The following is a 24,324-nucleotide window of genomic DNA, read 5'->3' on the forward strand; positions in this document are numbered from 1 at the left end:
TTACAAAGTATATTAAGTATTCTCTCTATTTTACAGAAGTGGAAACTTAAGTACAAAGAAGTGAATTGACTTGCAAAGGATCAAACAGTGAATGAGTGACAGAACGGGGACTAGAATCCACATCACCTGAGTCTTAATGCATTGCCTTATCAATGGACCGATGTTGCTTCCTGTACAAAGGTCACACACACATTCTTCAAATAGTTTGGTTCATTTCTCCTCCAAGTATTTGGAGGCCTCTGTGTTCTTGGTGAGTCACTGAAATACTCATATTTTTCTAAAACCAATGCTGTTCTGTGTGGTATTAATTTGATCTCAATTAAATGTAGTAAATCACATTGTTTTTTCTAGGGCACCGTTAGCACCTCCGACTGGTCACTCCGGGAATTAGCTCTCAACTGCTGCGGAGTACCCTCAATGCATGGTGTCTGGCCCATCATCTTTGCTGATGCCCTGGGACCTGCCATGCTGCCTGCTCGGCGGCGCCTTCTGCAGGACAGTCTTCGTCCACTTCAGGACACTGCCCTCTGGCAGTGCCCACTAGTCTAGTCTCACCCCCTTCCAGGGGTGAGGGGGTTGTTGTTGTTAACAGCAGTCTTTCCCTCAGTATAAGGCTACTGCCAGTCACCATCTAGCCCTCGTTCACTGTGGCAGACTGAAGTGTACAAGCCAGTCAGCACAGGCAAGGGGGGCTTGGACCTGCTGCCACCCCTACCTTTGGGCTGCCCCCTGCAACCCCAGTACATATTTGGCCTTCCACAAGGCCAGCAGCCTGGGGAGTTGCCAGGCAGGAGCTCCTCAGCTCTTTTCACCTTTCCTCAGCCTTGCTCCACCTCAGGTACCCTGGTACACTTCCCAGCAGGCAAGCCCGTCTCCCCAGCTAGGCAGCCTTTATATAGGACCTAGCCTGGTCCTGATTGGCTGCCTCTTCTCCTGCCCTGATTGGCTCTCCCCAGGCCTTCACTGATTGGCTGCTGGTCCGCAGAGCCTCTCTGGCCTGGTTCAGCCCTTTTCCTCGGGGCGTGGGGCACCACTCCACCACAGGTACCATTCATAAAACTATAGGTTTTTTAATTGTTTTTATTTTAATTATATACCAAGCATGAGGTTTTAATTTACATAGAGAAGTCTAAGGTTTTGTTTATGTTGCTACACTTTTCAGCAAGGAGATACACTTTTTGGTGCACAAGCCATGTGAGTGAATGTTCCATACTGATTTTTGGTAAGAGTCCCAGCAATCCTAATAGTGTCCCTGGAGGGGTGAGGGGTGTCTTCAGTTCTTTTGATAATCTAGGTGATGTGGAGTTAAGATGTCATTTAAGAAAATGTCGTTTTGTTTACTGAAGAATGATTACATTGCATAGCAAATAAACCATAAAAATCCCTGAAGACTCTCTGAAAGTAATAATTTTCAAACAGTATGTTACTAATTCTTCACTTATCAATGGTTTTCTTGGTTCTAATTGAACTGTTGTAAGAGTTTGTGCTTGTTTGATGGCAGCTTTGCAAATGAAAGCCTTCTTTTGTCTGACAGCTCATCTCTTATCTACATAAGAGAGATTATTTAAGACAATGCAATATAATCTATTTTTAAAAGCAGTGCACGCTAGCTTTAATAAAAATTAATATCATGAACCATCTTTTTTGAGGGTGTAAAGCTCCCAAAGGAAAATAGCTTTTCCAGAATATCATTATAAATGAATGCCTTTCATAAACGTTCACAAAATACAATTTGGCTAACAAATAAATTGATTGCTTTAAGAATTTTTCCTCAGTTTATAATAAGTATAGCAGAATACACTTAATAAAAGATCAGTCACTTATGTATGTGAAATGCGTTACACCACATTCCATAACGTATTTTGGCATGATGGCTCCAATTATCAAACATTCTCCATCTCTTGGAAAAGAGAAAAAAATGTTTACCTTTAAGATCTACTGCCTCTTTGTAAATCCTTGGAAGACTTTTTTCACTGGGTAAAATATTCTCCAAAATTATAGTCTATCAATAAAAAGAGAATAGCAAATAATATGAAATGATAGTTCAATTATATATCAACAATCAATTTCTTTTTTAACATCTTAGTGAAGTTTGTTCTTTAGGTTAATGGAAATATGTGTGACCACTTCTGTGCAGTTCTTTCTAGGTTAAATATACTCACTGCTCGGCAACCACAGCGTATAACCACTATATGGAGATCCTTTGGTCCAGTATCTCCCTAGTTCTACTCCAATATGGCTTCCACCTTTTACATTCCAGTGAAATAGCTCTCACCAATATTAAGACAAATACTATGTCTTCATATTCTGACCCCTCAGGTACCTTTGACACCACTAGCAATATTTTCCTTCTTGTAATCTTGTCTTAGCTCAGCTTTCATGATTCTCCTTTCATTGTTCTTCTCCTACCTCTCTAATCATTTCTTCAGCATTTTATTCAGCAGACCCTCCTCAACTTTCAATACTGGTTCCACAGTGATCTTTGGTCTTGGCTCCTTTCTCTACTCCCTCTACACTTTATGTCAAGGCAATCTTATTAGAAAACAGAGCTTTAGCTGTCGTCTTTACCCAGATCTACTTCTCCACTCTGGGCAAGTCTCCATTCAGTCAAATTAAAATCTTGGACTATCTTTCTAACATCTCCTTGTGCATATCCAGCCATCAGTTTAAGACAACCATAGCCAAAATTGATCACTTAATATTTATTCTTCCACCAATTACTCACCCCTTCCTACTTTGTCATTCACTGCGGACAATGCTACCAACCTCCATGTAACTCAGGTTCATAACCAGAGCATCGTCTTTAACTCGGACCTCTCTTTAGACTCACAAGTCCAAGCTCTGTCTATATGTTGCCATTTCTTTATGCGCAACTTCTCTAGGGGTTTCTCTAAACTAGGAACAGTAGTTGAGGTTAGATCAGGGCTAGCTTGTCTTTTACCTAGGGTACCATAATTACTAGGGCTATCAATTCATCACAGTTAATGCAAGCGATTAATGCAAACCAAATTAACTAGATTAAAAAATAGTAGCAATTTATCATATTTTAATTGCACAGTTAAACAATAATAGAATACCAAGTTAAATGTATTAGAAATATTTTTGGATGTTTTTCTACATGTTCAAATATATTGATTTCAATAACACAGAATACAAAGTGTACAGTACTCACTTTATATTTTATTAAAAAAATATTTGTGCTGTAAAAATAAAAGAAATACTATTTTTCAATTCATTTCAGACAAATACTGTAGTGCAATCTCTTTATCGTGAAAGTGCAACTTACAAATATAGAATTATTGTTTTTATATTTTATATACTCAAAAACAAAACAACGTAAAACTTTAAAGCCTACAAGTTCACTCAGTCCTACTTCTTGTTCAGCCAATCACTAAGACAAACACATTTGTTTACATTTACAGGAGATAATGCTGCCCACTTGTTATTTATAATGTGAAAGTGAGAACAGGCATTCACATGGTACTGTTGTAGCTAGCATTGCAAAGTATTTTCATTCCACATATGCTAAACATTTATATGCTCCTTCATGCTTTGACCACCTTTCCAGGGGACATGCTTCCATACTGAATTTAAATTGGTATTCTATTATTGTTTAACAGTGCAATTAAAAATGCAATTAATCACAACTTTTTTTTTAATCTCACAATTAATTGCAATTATTTTTTAATAGTTTGACAGCCCTAATAATTACTAACAAAAATTTTGTGGAAGGTATATTAAACCTTATCCTTCAGGCCGTATGCCAATCTCTAACTACTAGATATCAGAATGAGACTTATTGTGGGGGTCAAATTAGCCCACATTGGTTACTGCAGATTTCATACAACTTCATCTGACATGTCTGATGCCAATCACTGTGAGAGACAGGATACTTGACTAGATCGACCTCAGGTTTGAACTAGTATGGCAATTCTTATGTTCCTATGTTGTTTTATTATTGTTGTTATTATTTTATTACTGCCATAGTGCCTAGAAGCCCTAGTAATGGAAAAGGACCCTATTGTGCTAGGCACTTTACACACAGAAAAAAAAAGATGGTCCTTGCCCCAAAGAGCTTTGCTTCCTGTTTTCACATTTTTGGCTAATTAACCTGGCACTTCTTCTCTCCTATATTCATGCTCTTTACCTTTTCACTCAATCTTTTTTGCCTTTTCTCTTTCTTCCTTTAAGACTGTACTTTTCTGCCATTTCTTCCATACCCCCTACCTTTGTTTCTCCTGCATGCTATCTCACCTTCTAAAGCAATCGTGTACCCTTCCCCATCATTTCTTTTACATTGTTTTCCTTTCTTTGTTTACTGAGTCATCCCTTCCTCTCTTTTGTATAATCTCTTTTTTGTGTGTATAGCTATCTTGTTCCCTGCCATCTTTTTTCTTTCATTCTCTTCTTCTTATGTATCTTCTCCATACTGCTATATTCTATGTGCACTGTGCTCTGATACTCCAACTGCTGCAGCCTGAATGACATAACTCTAGCTCTCAGTAGCCATTGGTGCGCTCACACATATCCTTCACCCCTCCCTTCAATGAATGTCAAATGCTCCAAGAAGAGCAAGGATATAAAGGGGGCATGCCTCAAAGTCAACTCAGTTTCTTCTTGTGCAACCCCAAGCCTTTTGGTAAGCAGAACTCCAAGGTAGTGGGGAAACGCAGGCAGGGAGTGTGATTATGCAGAGGCCATCTCGAAGAATCTCAGTTACAGATAAATAACCTTCATTTCTTCTTTGAGTGTCCTCTGCATATTCCCACTCATGAAATAGATTAATAATCAATATTCTGATCCAGAAAGGTGAGACCACAGAGTCCTAATTGAATAAGGACTGCATAATTGTTTTGCCAGATTTTGCAACAGATCTAAATCTAAGGAATAGTGTTTCCTAAGGATGCGAACAGAACTCCACATTGCTGCTCTACATATCTCTATTAGAGGAATATGTCTACAAAAAGCCACAGAGGCTGCCTTTAATCTAGTAGAATGTCCTAATTCCCTGGGGAAGGGACAACCCATCAATTTACATGCTTCATTAATACATAATCTAACCCATTTTGATAGTGTTTACACAGAAACAGCTTTTCTTTTGTTCTTCCTTTCATAAGCAATAAACAATTATGAAGATTGTCTAGATTGCTTAGCCCTGTCTACATAAAAATCTAAGGTCCTTCTAACATCCAGTATATGTAATTTAGCTTTCCCAAGCCTCATGGTTAGGATGGGAAAGTAAACCAGTAAAATTATAGACCTGTTTATATGAAAATTTGAGTCCACTTTTAGTAAAAACTGAGGATGTGTGCGAAGAATTACTTTGTCTTTATGAGAAACAGTGAATGGTGAGTCAGCCATTAAGGCACTTATATGCCTTGCAGAAGTCATAGCAATCAAAAATGCTGTCTTAATAGGCAAATGGAACAAAGTCCAGCCTCCCAAAGGTTCAAAGGGAAATTTCATCAATTGTAAGAGCACTAAATTTAAATCCTAAGATGGCATAGAGTTTCTTTATTGGAGGATATAAGTTATTAAGGCCTTTTAAGAGTTTTTTAACTATATAATTAATAAACATGATACATGGTATGCTGCTATAGCAAAGAGATGAACCTTCACTGAACATAATGACAGGGCTGCTTTGTTAAGATTCTAATATATAACTAATTGGTGCTGAACAGGGACCAACAATTTCATGTGAACAATTCACTATAACAATTTCATGTGAACTCTTCCCTGGAATTCATTGTTACATTTTGTACCTCTGGTGAGCAATACTTTTCTAACAATCCCAGAGTCTGACTCCCCATACCATTAGATGAAAAGATCAAAAATATGGTTGATAAACCATCCTTTGTCATTGCAACAAGTCCAGTACTAATGGTAGAGGCTCAATTAACCCCATGGACAGGTATAGTAAGTCTGGGTACATTGGTGTCTGGCCCATGTTGATGCTATTAAAATTACCCTCGCTTTGTCTTGTTTTTCATTTTGTTTATCTGAATGAGAGGAAATGCAACATTAAGCCCTGACCCTAATATATTAGAAATGCATTTGATATTGGATCCAGTCTCTCCCAGCCCTTGAACAAACTTCTTGACATTTCCTGTTGTTGCTGGATGCAAAGAGATCTATTACCAGATTCCCCCATGAGCTGAAGAGATGTGCTACTACTTCATCTTTCAAAGACCACTCATGCATTTGAGAGATCAATCTGCTCAGATGATCTGCAAGGGTGTTTTGTTCCCCTAATCAGGGCCGGCTCCAGGGGTTTTGCCACCCCAAGCAGCCAAAAAAAAAAAGCCACGATCACGATCTGCGGCAATTCAGCAGGAGGTCCTTCGCTCCCAGCGGGAGTGAGGCACCCTCCGCCGAATTGCCGCTGAATACCTGAAAGTGTCGCCCCACTCCAGAGTTGATGCCCCACGCACCTGCTTGATAAGCTGGTGCCTGGAGCCGGCCCTGCCCCTAATACATGAATTGCTATTGGGTGAACATTCTTTTCTATACATCACTCCCAAAGATGCTTTGCCTCTATGCATAATTGAAAGAAATGAGCCCTGCCTTGTTTGTCCAGATAATACAATGCTGTCATATTGTCTGTCACTACTTGAACTACCTTGTGTTTGACATGAGGCAGAAATGACTTTAGAGCCAACCAGACAGCTCTCAACTTTAAGATATTGATATGTAGATTCTTTTCTTCTGGGGATCTGTAGCAGGATGGTCCCCTGCTCCTGCCCTGAAGGGCTTAAAACAGTCCAGGGGAGGGCTGTGGCTGGGGCAAGAAGCCTGGGCTGATTGGGGAAAGTAGGTTCAACTGTGGCCATGCCCCAGTCAGGCCCAACTGGCCCCTATAAAAGGCTGGGAGCCAGAAGCCCAAGAAGTCTCTCTCTGCATTCAGAGCGAGAAGGGCCTGGCTGCAGGGAGCTAGAGACAGAGTACCTGAGTGGAGCAGGGCTGGGGACAGGCTGAGGAGCTGGGGAGCTCCAGCCTGGAAAGCACCAGGTTGTGGCCTAGCAGAAGGCCAAGGGGTACTGGGGGTTGCAGAGGGCAGCCCAGGGTAGGCAAAGGCAGCAGGTCCAAACCCAACCTTGCCAGTGATGAGTAGGCTGATACTGCAGTCTGCCCCAGGGTGTGGGGGCTAGATGATGACAGGCAGTAGCCTTATACTGAGGCAAGGTAGGAATAGTGGGTGGGGGTTCCCTGGGGAGGGGAGACCCTAAGACTGAGAGGTTAGTGCCAGGAGGCAGCACCCCAGGTAAATGGGGCACCAGGATCCTGGGAGGGACACAGGGCCACAGGACAGGCGGATCACTGGCCTGCAGAGGGTGATCCAGAGCTGGAAAAAGAGCTAATTCCCTGGGAGACCAGCAGGAGGTGCCACAGGGATGAGTCCGCACGTCTACAGGATCAACGAGCTCCAACTAACAAATTGCTGTTTGAATGGACTTCCCCATCCATATGTAGATGCATCTGAGTTAAATATTACTGACAGTCTAAGTTCCCTAGGCTGGTCTGTGCAGCTAATATCTCTTTGCTGCATGCTGTAAAAAAAGAGGACTCTGATAGATGGGAGCAAAACCAAGGTGACCAGTTCTCTGAGACACCAGCAAATGGTCCCAAGAGGTTGAGATGGAAATCATGTTTGACAGCATGAAAAGCAGCACAGAAGTCAGGAAGGATGGAGAATGAGAGTCAGATGAGAAGGGATCACTTAAATCCCAAGAGGTGGCATGTTCTGCCCCATACTAGTTTGTAGAGCAATGGCTACTGTGCAATTTTACATTTTAACTGAAAACCACTTTTGTTTAATCATTTTTTGTTCTGAGTTCGAGAAAAGGAAAGAATCAGAAAGTGTCATATAAGTATCAGATGTGTTTATGCCTCTAATTCTTAGGGTTTCAGCCATAGGCGGCAGGTGACATGCCCTTGCCGCCTATGGCTAGCCGCCGGTCCCTCCCTCTCTGCCTGAGGCCCCGCCCCTTCTACTTCCCCACTGGAGCTCAGAGCACAGACCCCCGTGGCTGCTGGCTCCCCTGCACAGCTCCAGCCCCAGCACTGAGCGGGCAGGCAGCATGACCAGCGCGCCCCTAGCCCCAACACTGGGCGGGTGGCACGGCCAGAGCACCATGGCCCAGCGAGTGGGTGATGCCATTGGAGCGCCTCCGGCCACAGTGTGGTCCCAGTGCTGGACGGGGCTGCCAGAGTGCCCCCAGCCCCAGCGTGGTCTCAGTGCCCGGAGGATGGGTGGCATGGCATGGCCTTGTGCACCACGGCCCCCAGTCGGCCTGCCCCAGCCTTTCGGCCACAGAAGGGAGCAGCAGGCAGGAGGGGGCCTGGAGGACTGTAGGCGGGGCCATGCTAGGCTGTTTGGGGAGGCATGGCCTCCCCCTGCATACAATACCCGCCACCCATGGTTTCAGCTGTATCCAGGCAAATTCCAAAATAAAGAACAGAAACTGCACCCCCAGAGTCCATAAAGTTGACAATTATTGTCATGATTTGTATTATTCACTGGGCACCATCTGTGTGCTCAGCATTATTCAGAATATGCCAGAAAATGCAGTCCCTGAGCCAATATGTATAAGATGTGTAGCCCTGGATAAGACGGCTTAGATATTTAAGTATGAAGTGTATAGTTATTAAGTACATGTTAATATCTATGAGTGGAGAAGCTGACGGCAATAAAAGTTTTACTAGATTAAGGACCAGAAGATTTGATCCTCCAACTTTCTTTCAAGTGGAAGATCCGCCCAAAGCTACTGTGCCTGTTTATTTTCCTTTCCTGACTGCAATGGCCCTGATATACTTCAGAAGTCTCCATTTTTTTCTCAACTTTAAAATGTGGAATTTTCTTGGTGTTTGGTTTTAAATATTCTCCTGTGAGAACTGCAACTCAATCACTGTAGTATTGTGTTTAAGAGCCTTCTGGAAAATAACTAGCCTTTAAACACAAATGAAAGCAGTGTTGCCAACTCTCATGATTTTGTCATGAGTCTCATGATAACTATTGTTTTCCTTAAAGTCCAAGCTCCTGGAGTCAAGTGAATATGTGATGATTTCAGCCTTCATTCTTAAAGAAAAATGAAATTTCTAGTCCTTGAGGCAATGGAGAAAGCTTCAAAATGTAACCCCAGTGCACCCAAAGGCTCAAAAAGCAGAAGGCAAATAAAAATAACAGCAAATCTGTTATTTTTACATTATCTCGTGGTTTTAAAGCCAATCGCATGATTTTTGGTTTGCCCGATTCATGATTTTTGAATATTTGGGATTGGCAATACTGTGAAAGTGGCTTGAAAGTGTCAGTTTCACTCCTGTTTAAAGTCAGTTTCTAGTCTATTATTTGTAGTAAGATAACACTCTTAGAGCCCCAGGCAAATGCAGTATAAACTCATGGGGCCTTACCCTCGTAGGATATTTCCCAAGTCAAATGATCTATTCCAAGCTCAGTGAACTGCAAAAAAGTGATAGAAATTAATCTAGATTTTTCTACAATTGTTGTATTCAAGAGTTAGTAATAAAGTAAAAATATACATTAAAATTTAAAACTACCTAGTGCCCCTTAAGTGACTTGACACAAGATGTGAGAAAATGTTAGTATGAGAGCTGAGTGGATCCAATATTTATTTCTTTTTTTAATATAGGAATTAGATACAGTGCTCCTATGAGCTAATTTATAAGTTATCTGCAAACAAAAAAAAACCCTACAGTTTTCAGGTACCTAAGTAGCTCCTGGAATCAGTTAAAGTTGCCACCCCCTACCAAAATCTGAAATCGTGCCCTTTGGGAGGGAAGAGGGAGAAAAAGACAGTATAAGGACCTGAAGTGGAGTCCAGAGAGGATCCCTGCCTCCCCACAAATGGTAGAAGGTGAGAGCACTCCTGACATCTAGAGTATGTAGGCTGGTTTCCTTCCTGCAAATATGAGGCTTTGGATAGAACACTGGCAGACAGATTTCCCGATTACTATGGTATTCTGAAGAAACCTTAAGGAAGAAATAAGATAGGAATGTAGTGTAACTTTATCTCTGTAGAAGGTAGTGAATAGTGGATCTGCCATAAGGGCAGCTAGTTCTCCCATTCATTTAGCTGAAGTGATGGCTATCAGGAATGAGGGAGAGATGGAAGAGAGAGTTTTGAGGGAGAGGTGGAGGAGAGAGCCATCAGTTCAAAGAAGGGTTTCCTCATGGCATTGATAACCAAATTTAAGTCTCACTGGGGAATTGGGTTCTGTACAGGAGAAAATAAATTGTGTAAGAAAATCTGGTCATAGTAGGGTGTGCAAAAATTGAGAAGCCCTCAACGGATGAGTGGAAGGTCATAATGGCAGACAAATGTACTCTAAGCTCATTGATAGACACTGTGTCTTTAAATCAACAGGCGTGTAGGATCTTGGAGAGTGGAGTTTCTGGTGTTTGAGAAGAACGAAGAGAACACCAGGAATGGAAGTGTTTCCACTTTTGAAGGTAGGTTTTGTGAGTAGTACATTTCTTGCTAGATAGAACTGACTGGACACTATCTGAACAGGTTATTCCATGCTCGAGAACCATCTAGGAACCATGTTATCAGGTTCAAGGTTCCCTGAGTTCTGTAACAGGAAATCCCTCCTGAGAGGAAGGCAGAGAGGCATTACCACAGATAGGTGAAGGAGGTTCAAGTACTACAATTGTCTTGCCAGGATGATGCTGTGAGAATAACCCTCGCTCTTTCTTGTGGCAGTTTGAGCAAGGACTTGAGAATTAGAGGAAGAGGTGAGTAAGCATATAGCAAGGTATGGGGCCACAGCACTATGAGACCAATGAATTGTGCCCATATGCTCCCTTGAAGCAGAAAAAGTGATATTTCATGTCAATTGGGGTTGCAAAGAGGTTTGCTTCTGGGAGACCCCAGGTTTGGTAGATATTGTGGAGACAGAGTCATTGAGCTCCTATTTGTGGTCCTGATGGAAATTCCTGCTCAGGAAGTGCAGTTGTATTCTGGAGGCCTGGTAGATTGCTGATATGTCTATTTGATGGGAAATGCTGCAGTTCCAGTATTTTAGCGATTCTACACATAAGGACTGGGATCTTGCATCACCCTGTCAGTTGATACAATACAAGGTTGTCCAGCATTACCCTGGTGGAGTGACCTTGTATGTTGTGAAGGAAGTGTTATATCAAAGCATATCAAACTGCTATTAGCTTTATTAGTTGATGTGGAGCATGGTCTCTTGCACAGAGCATTTGCCCTGTGCTGTGCCCCGTGCAGGTGAGCTCCCCATCCCATAAGAGAGGCATCTGTTGTGAGGATCTTTGAGGGTGGGGGATCTGAGAATAGTGTTCCCATGCAGACCTTCAATGAGTCCTTCCACTAGCTGAGAGAGCCCAGAACTCTAAGCAATACAGTGATATGTTTGGAAAGGCTGTGTCTGTTTGAGGTTTATACAGACCTTAGCCATGTCTCAAGTCACCTGAGGTGCAGTCCCATATAAGGAATGACAAACCTGGAGGTCAAAATGTGGCACAAGAGCTGTAGATGGGTATTGTCTTTTGCATCTGAACATGGGATAAATGATTCCTCAACTGAGCTGAAGATGATCCCTTTGCTATATTAAAAAAATCTAAAGATCTAACTGTAGATCTTACATTTTTCATTTTTAGCACTTCATCAGTCTGCCTACTAAACAGACCATCTCCTACAAAATGAACATATTCAATCCTCATCTTTGTCTCATGAAGAAGACCCTCTGATATCAACCATGCATGCCTTCCTAATTCAATAGCCAAAGCTACTGCTCTAGCTGAAGCATCCAAAGAATCAAATGCTACTCTTAACTGCTGTTCAGCAACATTCTTTCCTTTCCTATAAAGGGCATTCACTAACCTTCTGTGTTCCTCTGGTAGAGTATTGAGAAACTATGACATTTCCCACCATAAATGATATTGGTATCTAGACGTGACAGCTTATAATTGGATATATGCATGGCTAATGTAGGTGAAGAAAACATTTTTCTTTCAAATATTTCTAATCTTTTCTCTTCTTCATCAGATGAAGTACAGTGAACCTGGGACCATTTGATCTTTGAAGTACTGCCTCTACCAATAACAAATTAAGAGATGGACTGGTATGAAACATAGCAAGACCTTCATCATGAGGGAATTGGTATAATTTGTCAGCCTTTTTCAACAAAGGCTGAGGGGATGAGGGAGATTGCCTTCATTTGTCGTAACAATCCCTCCAACAAAGGAAGCATGACCCTTTGCCTAGTAGCTCTCCCAAAAATATCAAAAATAGGATGAGAGAATTCTTTAATAAAAACTGAGAGAATATTTAATGTCTTTGTCATGTGATCCACTAACTCATGGAATGCTACCACATTCCCTAATGGCTATGATGCTGAAGAGGCCCTTACATTTTAGCTGGAGAAGACATCCCACCAAAATCTGGATCAGCCTCTGATAACTGCAATAATTCATCTTCCTCAGATAACAACTCCCTTACTACTGTAGGGGATTAATCAGGACTTACCCACATTGTCAGATCTGTATCCTCTGGATCTGACAATTGAATGCCCTCTCAGTACTAAACTGGTGAAGACCTATTTCCTTACATAAAGCCCTCTTGAAAAGGTGCAGGAGATTGTCAATGGGACCATTGAACCCAAGGGGGTACTTGCCATTCAGGCCAAAACCCCTTATTCAGATCTGGTTGGAAATACCTTTGTCCATATGGTTCCAGAGCATATGAATAGAACTGCCTATATTATTCTTTCTCAGGATCCATTCTCTAATATGTATTCCTTTTCTTATCCAAGCCCATTCTTGGTTTGGAAGGAACTGGAGACAAGAAGTTTTTTGGCTGAATCCAGGAAAGTGGAGAAAAAATATTTTCTGGAAACCCAGAAGTGGTCATAGGTGTGGAAGTAAAGGGGAGATCTTGACTTCTTCAAGCCTCCTTCTGTTTCCAAACAGCTGGGTCAACTATAACAAAATATCTAATGCCTACTAAAAGGAAATACCTGTTCAGTCACTGACAGAACTGGAGATGGATCCAATCAATGAACCATCTTTTGCAGTGCCATATAGGTAGTGATTATCAAATCTTTATAGATTCACATTATCATCAGCTCATTAGCTCTCACTTTTGGAACTTGATCATCTGTATCTGACACAATCAGATCTGAAGAAGAATAGCTCTTGATCCTACCATGAGAACCTATTTTCAGAACAGGTCCCTTGAAGACCATCTAGTTAGATAAGTCTTTCTCTCTTGGATTGGCTCTTTGCACAGAGACCAACACTCATGAGGACAGGGTTCGTGTGCTCGGCATAACAGCTGAGTCCTTTTGAATTTGATTGGCTTTGGAAAAAGAGATCGACACCAGAGTCATTTTTTTCTTTGGATCCTTGCCACTCCCAGATTAGTAATAGGTACCAAGGAGGAAGGTTTGTCCTTCTTTTTGACTGACTCACTTGGAGCCAACACTGGTCTCTGAGGTCTGCTTGAGTCCTATCAACTTTCAGTTCCAGATGGTTCACTGAGAGCGCTTCCTGCAATGAAATCAACTGAAGTCTGTTCTATCTTTCCTTTCCCCGTGTTGTGAAAATCAAACTTTTTGAGGGTGATTGTCATCCCAAACATGCCAGGCATCTGGCATGTGCATTGGACACTGGGAACACTGCTGGATATGACACACATTTGTTAAAACTGGCCTTTTAAGCCTATAGTTCTGACATCTCTAGAACTAACTTAAAGTAATACTAATTAACTCACTCAGACCACTATAACTAACACGTGTGGATCTGAGAGAATCCTGGAGCATTCCTGATCTCTTCTGCTAGTCGTCATTGGAAGGAACTGAGGCAGCTGGAGAACCATGCCCCTTTTATACGCTTTACCCTGGAGGATTCAACATTCATTGAGGGGAGTGGTGAGCGAGGCATGTCAGCACTCCAACAGTGACTGCTTGGTAGAGTTCTACCATTCAGATTGCTCTTCTTGGAGCATCTCATGAGTGGGAATATGTAGAGGACACTCAAAGAAAAAATGTCCACTACTGGGCACCAGACTGGAATTTGGCACCATGTATAGTATTTAAAAAACAACATATAACATATAAAATGGATGTAAGAAAATATTAAGGTATTATAAGTAACACCTATTTTTCAAGATTAAATCTTGGGATTTAATCAAGGGAATCTTCCCATTAAATCAATAAGAAGTAATTTAAATAAAATGTAAACTTAAAATTTTTAAAAATAAAAGCTATAATTTAAACTTACTTAGCCAAGTTGACATGTAACAATAACAATGATCTTTCAGTATAAAGCATCTATACTTACAACAGAAATCTCAGTAGTTATTCTATACTAGTTTACCGCTTTCTGCAGTAATTTTCAAAATATAGCTATAACTACTTCTAGTAAGATTAAGCTATAATTTCTTCACCTATTTAGTTCAATATTAGAACATCATTTGCAAGAAACTGACTCTAGAAGGAAGTCAGATAAAGCCAACATCAAACTGTTCCAGATGAAACCAGATACATTTAAGAATTAAAGAACTTTATTTGCAATTTTTCAGAGGGAACTGGCTGAAGCTTCAGTGAGCCAGTGACCTTGGTTTGACCTTTAATATATGCAACATTAAACAATAAGATTTAAAAGTAGATTAATTTTAAATAACCCAAATAATTAATTTATTCAACAACAGTACTTATAGAACTTGGAATTCCATTTGACCAATTTGCAAATACTGAAGATACTTCTTAGCTAACACATTACTATAGAAATCACCGTGCTCCAAAATATAAAAGTTGTTTTTAAAAAAACATTTTTTCACATTATTTGAAAGTATATTTTACCTCATGATCTTTAAGAAGACCTTGAATATCCTCTTGAGAAACCTGGAACTCAAAAAGTAATAATGGAATGGTGACATGCCACAACATTCTAATACCTATGATTTAAAAATCATTAAGATATAGTATTACAATATAAATTGTTAATCTTGAATCTCAATACTATATTTTCTAAATTTTTTATTTATTGAACATAGAGTGTTTGGGGCACCATACAGTCCATGGTCACCTTTAAAAACTTGCCAGTGTAGCTTTAGATCACTAAAGGTTACTTCAATAGTTGCAGTAGTATCTAAACTTACTCAACTTAACTATAGGGAATGCTCGGAATCCCTCAAAATACTGAAATAATATTATTTAACTATTTAAGGCAGCTAGCAAATTTATAAGGAAGGCACACAAAGGAAGACGATTCTCTGACCCACTGATCTCACAGTCTGTCTTCACTGAGAAAAAGTCATAGTTCAAAAAATATTGCACACAGATATACGTACACACTGATAAGTATAATGATTTGCACTTTGGATAAAGTGCATTTTATGACTCACGCATTTTTGAAAAAGCATTACTACTGACATGATCATACAACCACATTGAAAAGGATAGCTTTAAAATATTTTCTATTTTACATTTTACCTAAAATGTTTATGTTTTGTTTTTACGTCTTGATCATTAAAAGGTCTTTTGCTATGATCTCATACACCCTGGAGAAAGAAAAGCAATATTAAAGGGGCACAAAATTAGCTTACAATATTCAGAAAAAAGGAAAGTCTTAGCAAATGGTTTTGAGAAATGAACATAAAGGATGCACTGAAGAATACAATGAAATCGACTTGCAGAAAGATAGTGGGGGTGTCAAAGCAGTTATGAGTACAGCTGGTAGAAATATCTGTTTTTTCCCTGTGAAAATGTTTGGGAAAATTTTTTAATTCAAGTTGGATTTTTTTTTCATTTTTATAGAAAAGTTCACAATGAAATGAAATTTAAGTTTATTTCTTTTCTAAGTGCAATCTTCTTTTATTTGTAAACTTAATTTTTTCTAAATTTTAAATGTTTGTTTTTCCCTATCTCCCCTTTATTCCATTTTTTGCCACTTAATGCAATAGAACAATGTTATGTGATTCACTCTTCCCCCCACCCCCATACACACACACTAACTTTTCAAAACTTTTCCAACTTGGAAATTTAGAGAGTGGCTATTATCCCTAAGTCATACCTACAGGTGGGTTCTAGAAGCTCTAAATTTGCAGTAAATGAAGATTCTACTTTGCAAATACAGTATTGATTAGATTATCATGCACTCACATTTCAAGAATACCCTAAAAATACTTTTTACGTTTCAGTTTTGTGTTGTTTTTACCTTTTGATCTTTATGAAATTCTTCTAGATGCCCATGAACATTCTAAAAACAAAAATGTCATAATTAATCTTTGTACAGTTCTACAAACATCTGCAAATCAATAAGCAATATAAAAAGAGTTACTTATTACAATGCTCCAGTATATTTCATAACAAGCATTAAGGTGCTGTATTAAATTTTATGGGGGCAGCACAGCATTTACAGAGTAATCATGTAGACGCAGCTGCAATAGGAACAACACAAAACACAAGGAATTTTTAGCATATTTCCTTTCATTTGTATCTCTACATTGTATATAAACAATTCTAATTATGACTCAAAGAAATTAGGACAAAGTCTCTAAGGATTTTTCTCCTTTTGTTTTTCCCCTGAAGGAACAGAGGTAACTCAGACTGTTTATCCCCGCTCCAGAGATTGTTCACATGATGAGCCAAAGATGGGGGAAGTGGAAGAATTTCCATTTCTTTCTTTCTAATGAAGGATTGTGCTGAAACTGTAGAAAGGCTAGGCAGGATGTTGCCAAGCCACTGATTACCTCGTGGGGAAGTTATCGTGAAAAGAAAGAACTATTTTGGCAGAGTAGGCCAAAAACGTTAGCACTGTAATTTTTCTTTCTTTCAAATCCCAAGAAATCAGAAACTAGATTGGAAAAAAGAACAGGACAGCTGTGGAAAAGGGCTAACCATACTAGCAGATTTTGAATCCACTACTTGTTTATACAGTTCAAATTCTAATGAAAAATTGGATGCTCTCATTGAGCTAAGCTACTTTAAATGAACATTACCACCATATAGACAACATCATGGCTTCACAGAACAGACTTCCAGATTTGGGACGGACAGTTTGGACAACTGGGTTTTGTGAGGACATTGGTAACCAATGTCAGGTAAAATAGACCTCTGGAGCTTTCTGGAGCTTAAAATGATTTCTCCTTGAACTGACTATTGTCATTTATTTGAAAGACAGCAAAATCTTCACTATACTGAAAGATAGTATTGACTTACACTGACAACAGTGTAGGGGTCTGAGTAAATGAAGAGGGTTAAAATAAACTGTTTGAAGATAAAGTACATGGCAGGACCTGGGTCTAAGTGGTTGGAAATTTCACAGGAAGTGCAATTGAAAAACAAAATTCTCTGGGGCTTCTGGTTTATTCTCAAGTTTTCTATTTAAATACAAGTATACAAATCAGCAAAGACTCTGGCCACATTTCTTTTCATAAAAATTAAAGGTGAAATGGGAGGTATTCAAATCACAAGTCCCAAGGCTGTAGTCTTGTCCCTGAGGGCATGCTAAAGAATGAAAACTATCTTTAGGAAACACTACAGGACATGACAGTTGAACTTCAACCAGAAAACCATTTGAAAAAGTGAATAGCAGATGGACAATAATGTAACTTCCTGATTGTTAGAGCTGGACTGTGATTAACCTCCCAACGCAAGAAGTGGAAACACCATCATTTGGGACATTTAAAACTAGACTGTAGAAAACACCAGCATATGAGGTCATTTTTTGTGGCAGTGGGACTGAGCTAAGTGATCTAGTAGTCTTTTCTACTTGTGTTGTTTATAACTTTATTATCAGATCAGCGAAGTTATCCTGGTTGACTCTACAGTAGTGAAAAGGAGGAGCCACATGACACAATAAGGCCTTGCCTACCCTAGGAAATTCAGAAGCACAATGGAACAGTCCTATGCTATCCTTCTACATGGGCCCCTAGTATGCCAGTGACATGCAAGAGGCATGCTTGAAGACTGGCAAGATGGGGAGTCAGTCGGGCTTGAATGCACTGCTCTCTGGCTATTCTTTCTGGTGGATAGGCTCACAGGCAAGCACTAAAGGCTGTCAGAATTCAAGAGCAGTCTCTGGGAGTGCTCCAAGTTGTGTTGGGGGGGCACATAAACCCCAGACTAGGCACAAAATTTGGAGCACTCAGAACAGAATCCAGCTTTTTTCTTTCTCTCGGAGCATTATTAGTGGCTAGAGCAGAGACCTGAGATTCAGGAGACCTGAGTCCTATTATCAACTTTGTCAGGGCTTGTTAGGTGACTTTGGGCAAGCTACAATCTCTTTTTGCCACAGTTTTCCACCTGGACCAACTGCATAATAATGTTTACCAACCTTTGCAAAGCATTTTGAGAGTTTGGGATATAAGTATGGTATAGTTTTATAATATTATAAAAAGTGGCCGTTTGGCAGTGTATTGTCTCAAGCAGGACAAAGGGGTACTGTCTGGCATATTGCCTTTGCTGAAAGTACATAGGCATTCTATCCCTAAATTGTCAACCTTGGACATTTTTTACTTTTAATATTTCAGGCCCCCCTCGTCTGTAGAAAAATTAATTAACGTTAATGTGTCCCCCTCATTATAAATATTTACTATGCATTTTTATGTAAATGTATTCCCTTTGTGATAACTACCCAATGCATTAAAAGGATTACTTAAGATATTTTCTCATTTGTAATTTAAAGACTTTGTATTATATTTTACCTCATAAGCTTTAGGAGAATCTTGTACATAAGGCTGAATATCCGAGAAATTAAAAAAGCAATGTTAAGAGATTACAAGTGACACATGTATTTTAGTCCAGAAACATTGAGATGTTATATTAAAAGGCATATTCTTAATAATAAATCTTAGTTTAATTAATGCAAACTTAACACTTGCTCAATGACTTCATCAATGCAAACCAGTAAATTAAGATAAAATATAAATTTCTATTTTTAACATATATTTCTACACCCATTTAGCCAAGATGACCTATACAAAAATCACAATGATCTGTTATTTTGTAGTATTTTAGCATTCATAGCAAGGTATCCAACACTTTAGAGAGTACTTTTATTTGCAGATCTCAAAGTCAAGATTCATCTGTACATTTTTAAGCTATTATAATATTGACTTTCATCCAAATACTCAGACAGAAATGAGAAACTTCATTATTTTTATTTTGCAACTTTAAGCCTCACAGTGCTTGACTTTGTTCTCTTTAAGTCCTTTAAACCTTAAAATTCTCAAATATCCAGAAAATAATCAGTTCAAGTAACATCATCTGTCACGTTGTTCTGCAGCCAAGTATTAAATGGAAAATTATATAGAGCTATCAATTTTTGAAGACATTAATGCTTGATAGTATACCCATTCATTTGTGTCAAGCATCATTGATACCAAGAAGTATATGTAACAGGCGATTTGCTCAGGTGACTCAACTGAGCAGTTTAATAAAGATCACATCATCCATTATAGCAAAGAACTGCATGTCTAAGACTATTCTCTCTCCTAGAGGGGTTGGACCTTCAAGGATCAGGTCATTAGACTTTTCAGGCCATCTTCAGGGAAGCACACATCATCCTGAGGCAAATCAAATAAAACGCTGATCACATCCCAATAACTACTATATATCTTGGTCACCTTTGAATTGGAGGGCTGGAGTAATTATGATCAATAATCCTATTAACACTGTTGCTTTGTTTGGAGAAATATTTACCTATGAAGTTCTGTTTAAACATATTAGTGATCAGTTAAGCACTCTTACATTAAGTGAATAGATTTAAAATATTTTCTCTTTTACAGCGTAAAAGGTTTTGCATTAATGTTTTACCTGATAAACTTCAAGTGGTCCTTGACTATCTCCCAGAAAAACCTAGAAATCCAAAAGAAGTATTAATAGATAAATGTCATGCTACTTGTTTCAAGTACGTTTGATTATTCATTTATTACATTTAGGCTTTATATAAATGTGTATTTTAGAATTTGAATGTTATTGCTATTTAATGCACTTACTACAATATCAAGGAATTTATCAATTTGCATCAATAATTTAAACTGTAAATATTGACTTTTGAGATACTCTGCTGTACAGTGTAATTATTCACAAATAGCTACATTGGGGTATCCAAGGCCCTGCCTGCCTACTGTGCTCATTATGGTCCATGCAATATATTCTGATTATTGAGAAATGGAGGTTACTTACCTGTAATTGGAGGTTCTTTGAGATGTGTGGTCCCTATCTGTATTCCCCGTGTGGGTACACATGTGGTCCATGCACCTGAGACTGGAGATTTGTAGCAAGTAGTGTCCATAGGTCTGTGCCTGCACAGTTGCTTTCTCGTGCTCTGAACCAAGGACATAAAGGGTGGCACACACAACACCCCTCCAGTTCTTCTTAGTGCAAATCATATAAGATCAGAAGCAGAGGGGAAGAAGGGTGGGTAGTGGAATACAAATAGGGACCACACATCTCAAAGAACCTTCAGTTACAGGTAAGTAATCTCCAATTCTATTTTGAGTGCTGGTCCCCATGTGTATTCCACATGTGGATGATTGATAAACAGTATTCATACTGGAGGTGGATGTGAGGACACAGTTGGTATGCAGGTCTGTAATACTGTGGTCCCCACAGTTGCAGCTGCAGAAGAGATCACGACTAAGACATAATGCTTCATAAACGTTTGAAGGAGCTCCAGGTAGCCATCATACAAATGACCAGTATAGGTAGTTCTCAAAGAGACGCTTATGACATTGCTTGTTCTCTCGTGCTGTGGGCCTCACCCCATCTGGCATAGCAATATATGCCAACTGATAACATAAAATGAAGCTTCCAGAGATGCACTGGGAGTGTCTCTGGGCAGATAATGCTTTTTCTTGCCATCACTCTGCTATATTGACAAATAGTCTGGGTGTTTTCCCAATCGGTTTAGTTCTTTACACATAAAAGGCCAAGGCACATCTAACATCAAGAGAGTGCAGTCTCTTTTCTTCATTAGAAGCATGACGTTTTGGGAAAAGTTTTTTCAGCGATCCCTCAATTTGAGGATGATCGCTATCACGGATTTACGTATGGGTCCTGAGATGATTCAGGAGTGCAATCCTGGAACCATAGATTCACCACCAGGCACAGACATTTCCTGGTGGGTCAGCTGCCTGCTGGGAGAAAGTTTCCTTCCTTCTCTCTCTCTTCTCAGTTTCAAGGGCAAGGCGCTTCCCCTCAAAGCAGGCCACTGCCTGATGGAGGGTGTGGTGCCATTGAGGTCAATTGGTGGCTTGCTTCTTCCAGCTTGTGATGTCCACATCAGTTTTCTTGAGATACACTTTCAGTGTGTCTTTGGGTACATCCAGACTACCCACCGGATCGGCGAGTAGCGATCGATCTATCGGAGATCAATCTATCGATCCCTGAACACACTCCCGTCGACTCCAGAACTCCACCAGGGCGAGCAGTGGTAGTGGAGTCGATGGGGGAGCCACAGCCGTCGATCCTGCGCCATGAGGACGGGAGGTAAGTCAAAATAAGATACGTCGACTTCAGCTATGCTATTCCCGTAGCTGAAGTTGCGTATCTTATATCGACCCCCCGCCCAGTTTAGACCAGGCTTTTGTAGCGTTTCTTCTGACCACCACAGGATCTCTGACCATAGGTGAGCTGAGAGTAGAGGACTTGTTTTGGGAGGTGAGACTCTGGCATCCTCACACAATGTCCAGCCCAGAAATTGATGCATAAGGACCATTGCTTCAATGCTGGTGACACTGGCTTCAGTGAGGGTGCTGGTGTTAGTGTGGCAATCTTCCCACTTGATAAAAAGGAACTTCCAAAGGCATTGTTGGTGGTATCTCTCCAAACTCTTGAGGTGCTGTCAGTAGGTCACCCAGGTTTCACACCCATAGAGGAGTAGAGATGACAACTGACTTATAGACCTGAATCTTGGTGTCCTTTCTTAAGTAACTGTCTGTGAAAACTCAGAGAAGTTTCCCAAAGGAAGCACTTGTGCACTAGATCCTATGCTGGATCTCACTGTCAATTTTTGCATTTTGAGAGAGTTGGCTACTGAGGTAGCAAAAGTGCTTGACTGTCTCCAAAGTCTGTCTCTCGATGGTGATTTGTGGTGGGTCATGTGCAAGGCCTGAGGGAGGCCGATGGAGCATTTTAGTCTTCTTGATATTAAATGAGAGTCCTGGGCTTTGGTAAGCTTGTGCAAAACAATCCAGTGTGGACTAAAGGTCATTCTCAGTATGCACGAGAATGGCACAGTCATCAGCATACTGAAGATCAGTAACGGATGCTCTGGACTTCAGACTTCGAGTGGAGACATCGAAGATTATAAAGCTGTCCATCCATTCTGTATTAAATGTCAACTCCAGTAGGGAGGAGGTCTTTAACGAGGACCAGAATGATTGCTAAATAGATGGAGAACAGGGTTGGGGCAATAACACATCCTTGCTTAACCCCAGTGTTGATGATGAAAGAGCCCATCTCCAGACCATTACAGAGAACAGTGGAAGTCATCTGATTGTGAAGAAGCCTTAATAAATGTTGGAGGGCAGCCAAATATGGCCAGCACCTTCCGCAGGGCTTTGTGATTGACAGAGTCAAAGGCCTTTCTCAAATAGATGAAGGCCATGTACTGGTCCTGATTTTGCTCCTGAGACTTTTCCTGGATTTGATGGGCAATGAAGATCATGTCAGTTGTCCTGCGGGATGATCTGAAACTGCATTGAGATTCCGACAATATTTCCTCAGCAAGGGGAAATAATCGGTTTAAGAGGATATGGGTGAGAATTTTCACTGCTGTAGATAGCAAGGCAATGCCTTGATAATTTCCACACTCTGACTTGTTTCCTTTCTTAAAGATTGTAACAATGTTGGCATTTCTCAAGTCATCTGGAATTTTCTCATTATACCAAATTTGAAGAAAAAGTCTGCGGGGCTTCTTTACCGGTTCTTCACCTCTAAATCTGTAGACTTCAGCTGATATGCTGTCTGGTCCTGCTTCCTTGTTGTTCATGCTTTGATTAATGGCTTATGTTACTTCTTTGAGGGCAGGGGGATCAGCAAGAGATTCTCTTTCATGTAGTTGAGGTATGGATTCGTTAGTGGCATCAGATACAGTTACTTATGGTTCAGGAGTGACTCAAAATGTTCCTTCCATCTGACTTTGATGACTTTGCTGTCCTTGAGACCTGTCTTGGGCTTGGAGTGGTGTGAGACCATGGGAGCATGGACCATAAATGGCTTCCATTCTCTCGTCAAGTGCTGAGTCCATTGGCTACGTCACCCGCCATCACAAAGATTGGTTTGATGAGAATGATGCTGAGATTCAGGGCCTGCTCAACCAGAAAAGAAAAGCTCGTCACATATGGCAAAACAACATATCGCAGCAGCGGATGCAAGAGTTATACAAGCAACTCAAGGCTGAAGCCCAAAGGAAAATCTGTGACATCAAAAACAAGTGGTGGCAAGAAAAGACCAAGGAGATTGAGCTTTACACTGATAAATATGACATTTTGGAAGAATACTGGTACATGAATAGGTTGGTTCAGATGAATCTCAGAAATTAGCTTGGGAATGAATTTTGGGTGGGGGGAGACTTTCTCTCTATGAAATGTGTTATATGGTGGGTCAGCCATGAGTACTCCCAGATTGCTTACCCTTCTGACCAATGTGATGGTAACTAAGAAGGCAACCTTCACAGATAGGTGTGACACCCATCCAGAGCCATCAGTTCTGATGGTGGTCTAGTAAGAATTGAGAGTCCCAGGTTTATGTCCCATTGCGGCATGGGTTTTGTCCTAATGTGACCTCCTAATGTGACCTTTCAGAAATCAAATGGTGGTTGGGTGAGTAAAGATACAGTGGTCTGCTATTGGAGGATGAAAGCAATTCAAGTGGACCCATAGCAAGCTAATAGAAAGTCATGATGTCTTGAAGGACAGGACATAGTCTAAAATAGCAGGAATATCTGTTAATTCTGGGAATAACTGTTTTGGTTGTGTCCAGGTAGTGTTTTCTGCTGGAAACTTTTCTGCTATGTTTGAAGATAGTTTAGATGGGCTCTGAGCATGAAAGTTCTACAGCTGACATCCATCCAAATACATGGCCATGAGATGAAAAGGGTCTGAATTAGGATGCCTGATCCTGCCATTCTCCTCAATTAATAGATCCAGAAAGGGTAAAATATTGATGGGAGGATGGGCTGACATTCACACGAAGGGCCACTTGGATACAATGAGAATGGCCCTAATTCTGTCATGATGATTTTTTCAGAACCTGAAGTAACAGCGGGAGGGAGGAAAGGCATATCTCAGATAATCTGTCCAGGATAGCAGAAATGCATCATCCCTGGAG

General features: G+C 40.3%; 1 protein-coding gene across 22 annotated transcripts in view; it reads right to left on the reverse strand.

The window, feature by feature from the left end:
- CCDC7 (coiled-coil domain containing 7) overlaps nt 1–24,324 on the reverse strand; it is a 334,724-nt gene that overhangs the window by 142,353 nt on the left and 168,047 nt on the right. For 18 of the 22 annotated variants that reach the window (XM_039527959.1, XM_039527957.1, XM_039527971.1 and 15 more), the window contains 5 exons: nt 19,804–19,845; nt 18,693–18,725; nt 16,202–16,243; nt 14,845–14,892; nt 1,927–2,002 (listed from right to left, as the gene is read on the reverse strand). In XM_039527959.1, the coding sequence (XP_039383893.1) occupies nt 1,927–2,002; nt 14,845–14,892; nt 16,202–16,243; nt 18,693–18,725; nt 19,804–19,845 (241 nt within the window). The remainder of the gene's footprint in view (nt 1–1,926; nt 2,003–14,844; nt 14,893–16,201; nt 16,244–18,692; nt 18,726–19,803; nt 19,846–24,324) is intronic. The other 4 variants (XM_039527965.1, XM_039527972.1, XM_039527967.1 and 1 more) reach the window with 4 other exon arrangements.

The sequence above is a fragment of the Mauremys reevesii genome, linkage group 2 (assembly GCF_016161935.1).
Source record: "Mauremys reevesii isolate NIE-2019 linkage group 2, ASM1616193v1, whole genome shotgun sequence".
Taxonomy (NCBI): domain Eukaryota; kingdom Metazoa; phylum Chordata; order Testudines; family Geoemydidae; genus Mauremys; species Mauremys reevesii.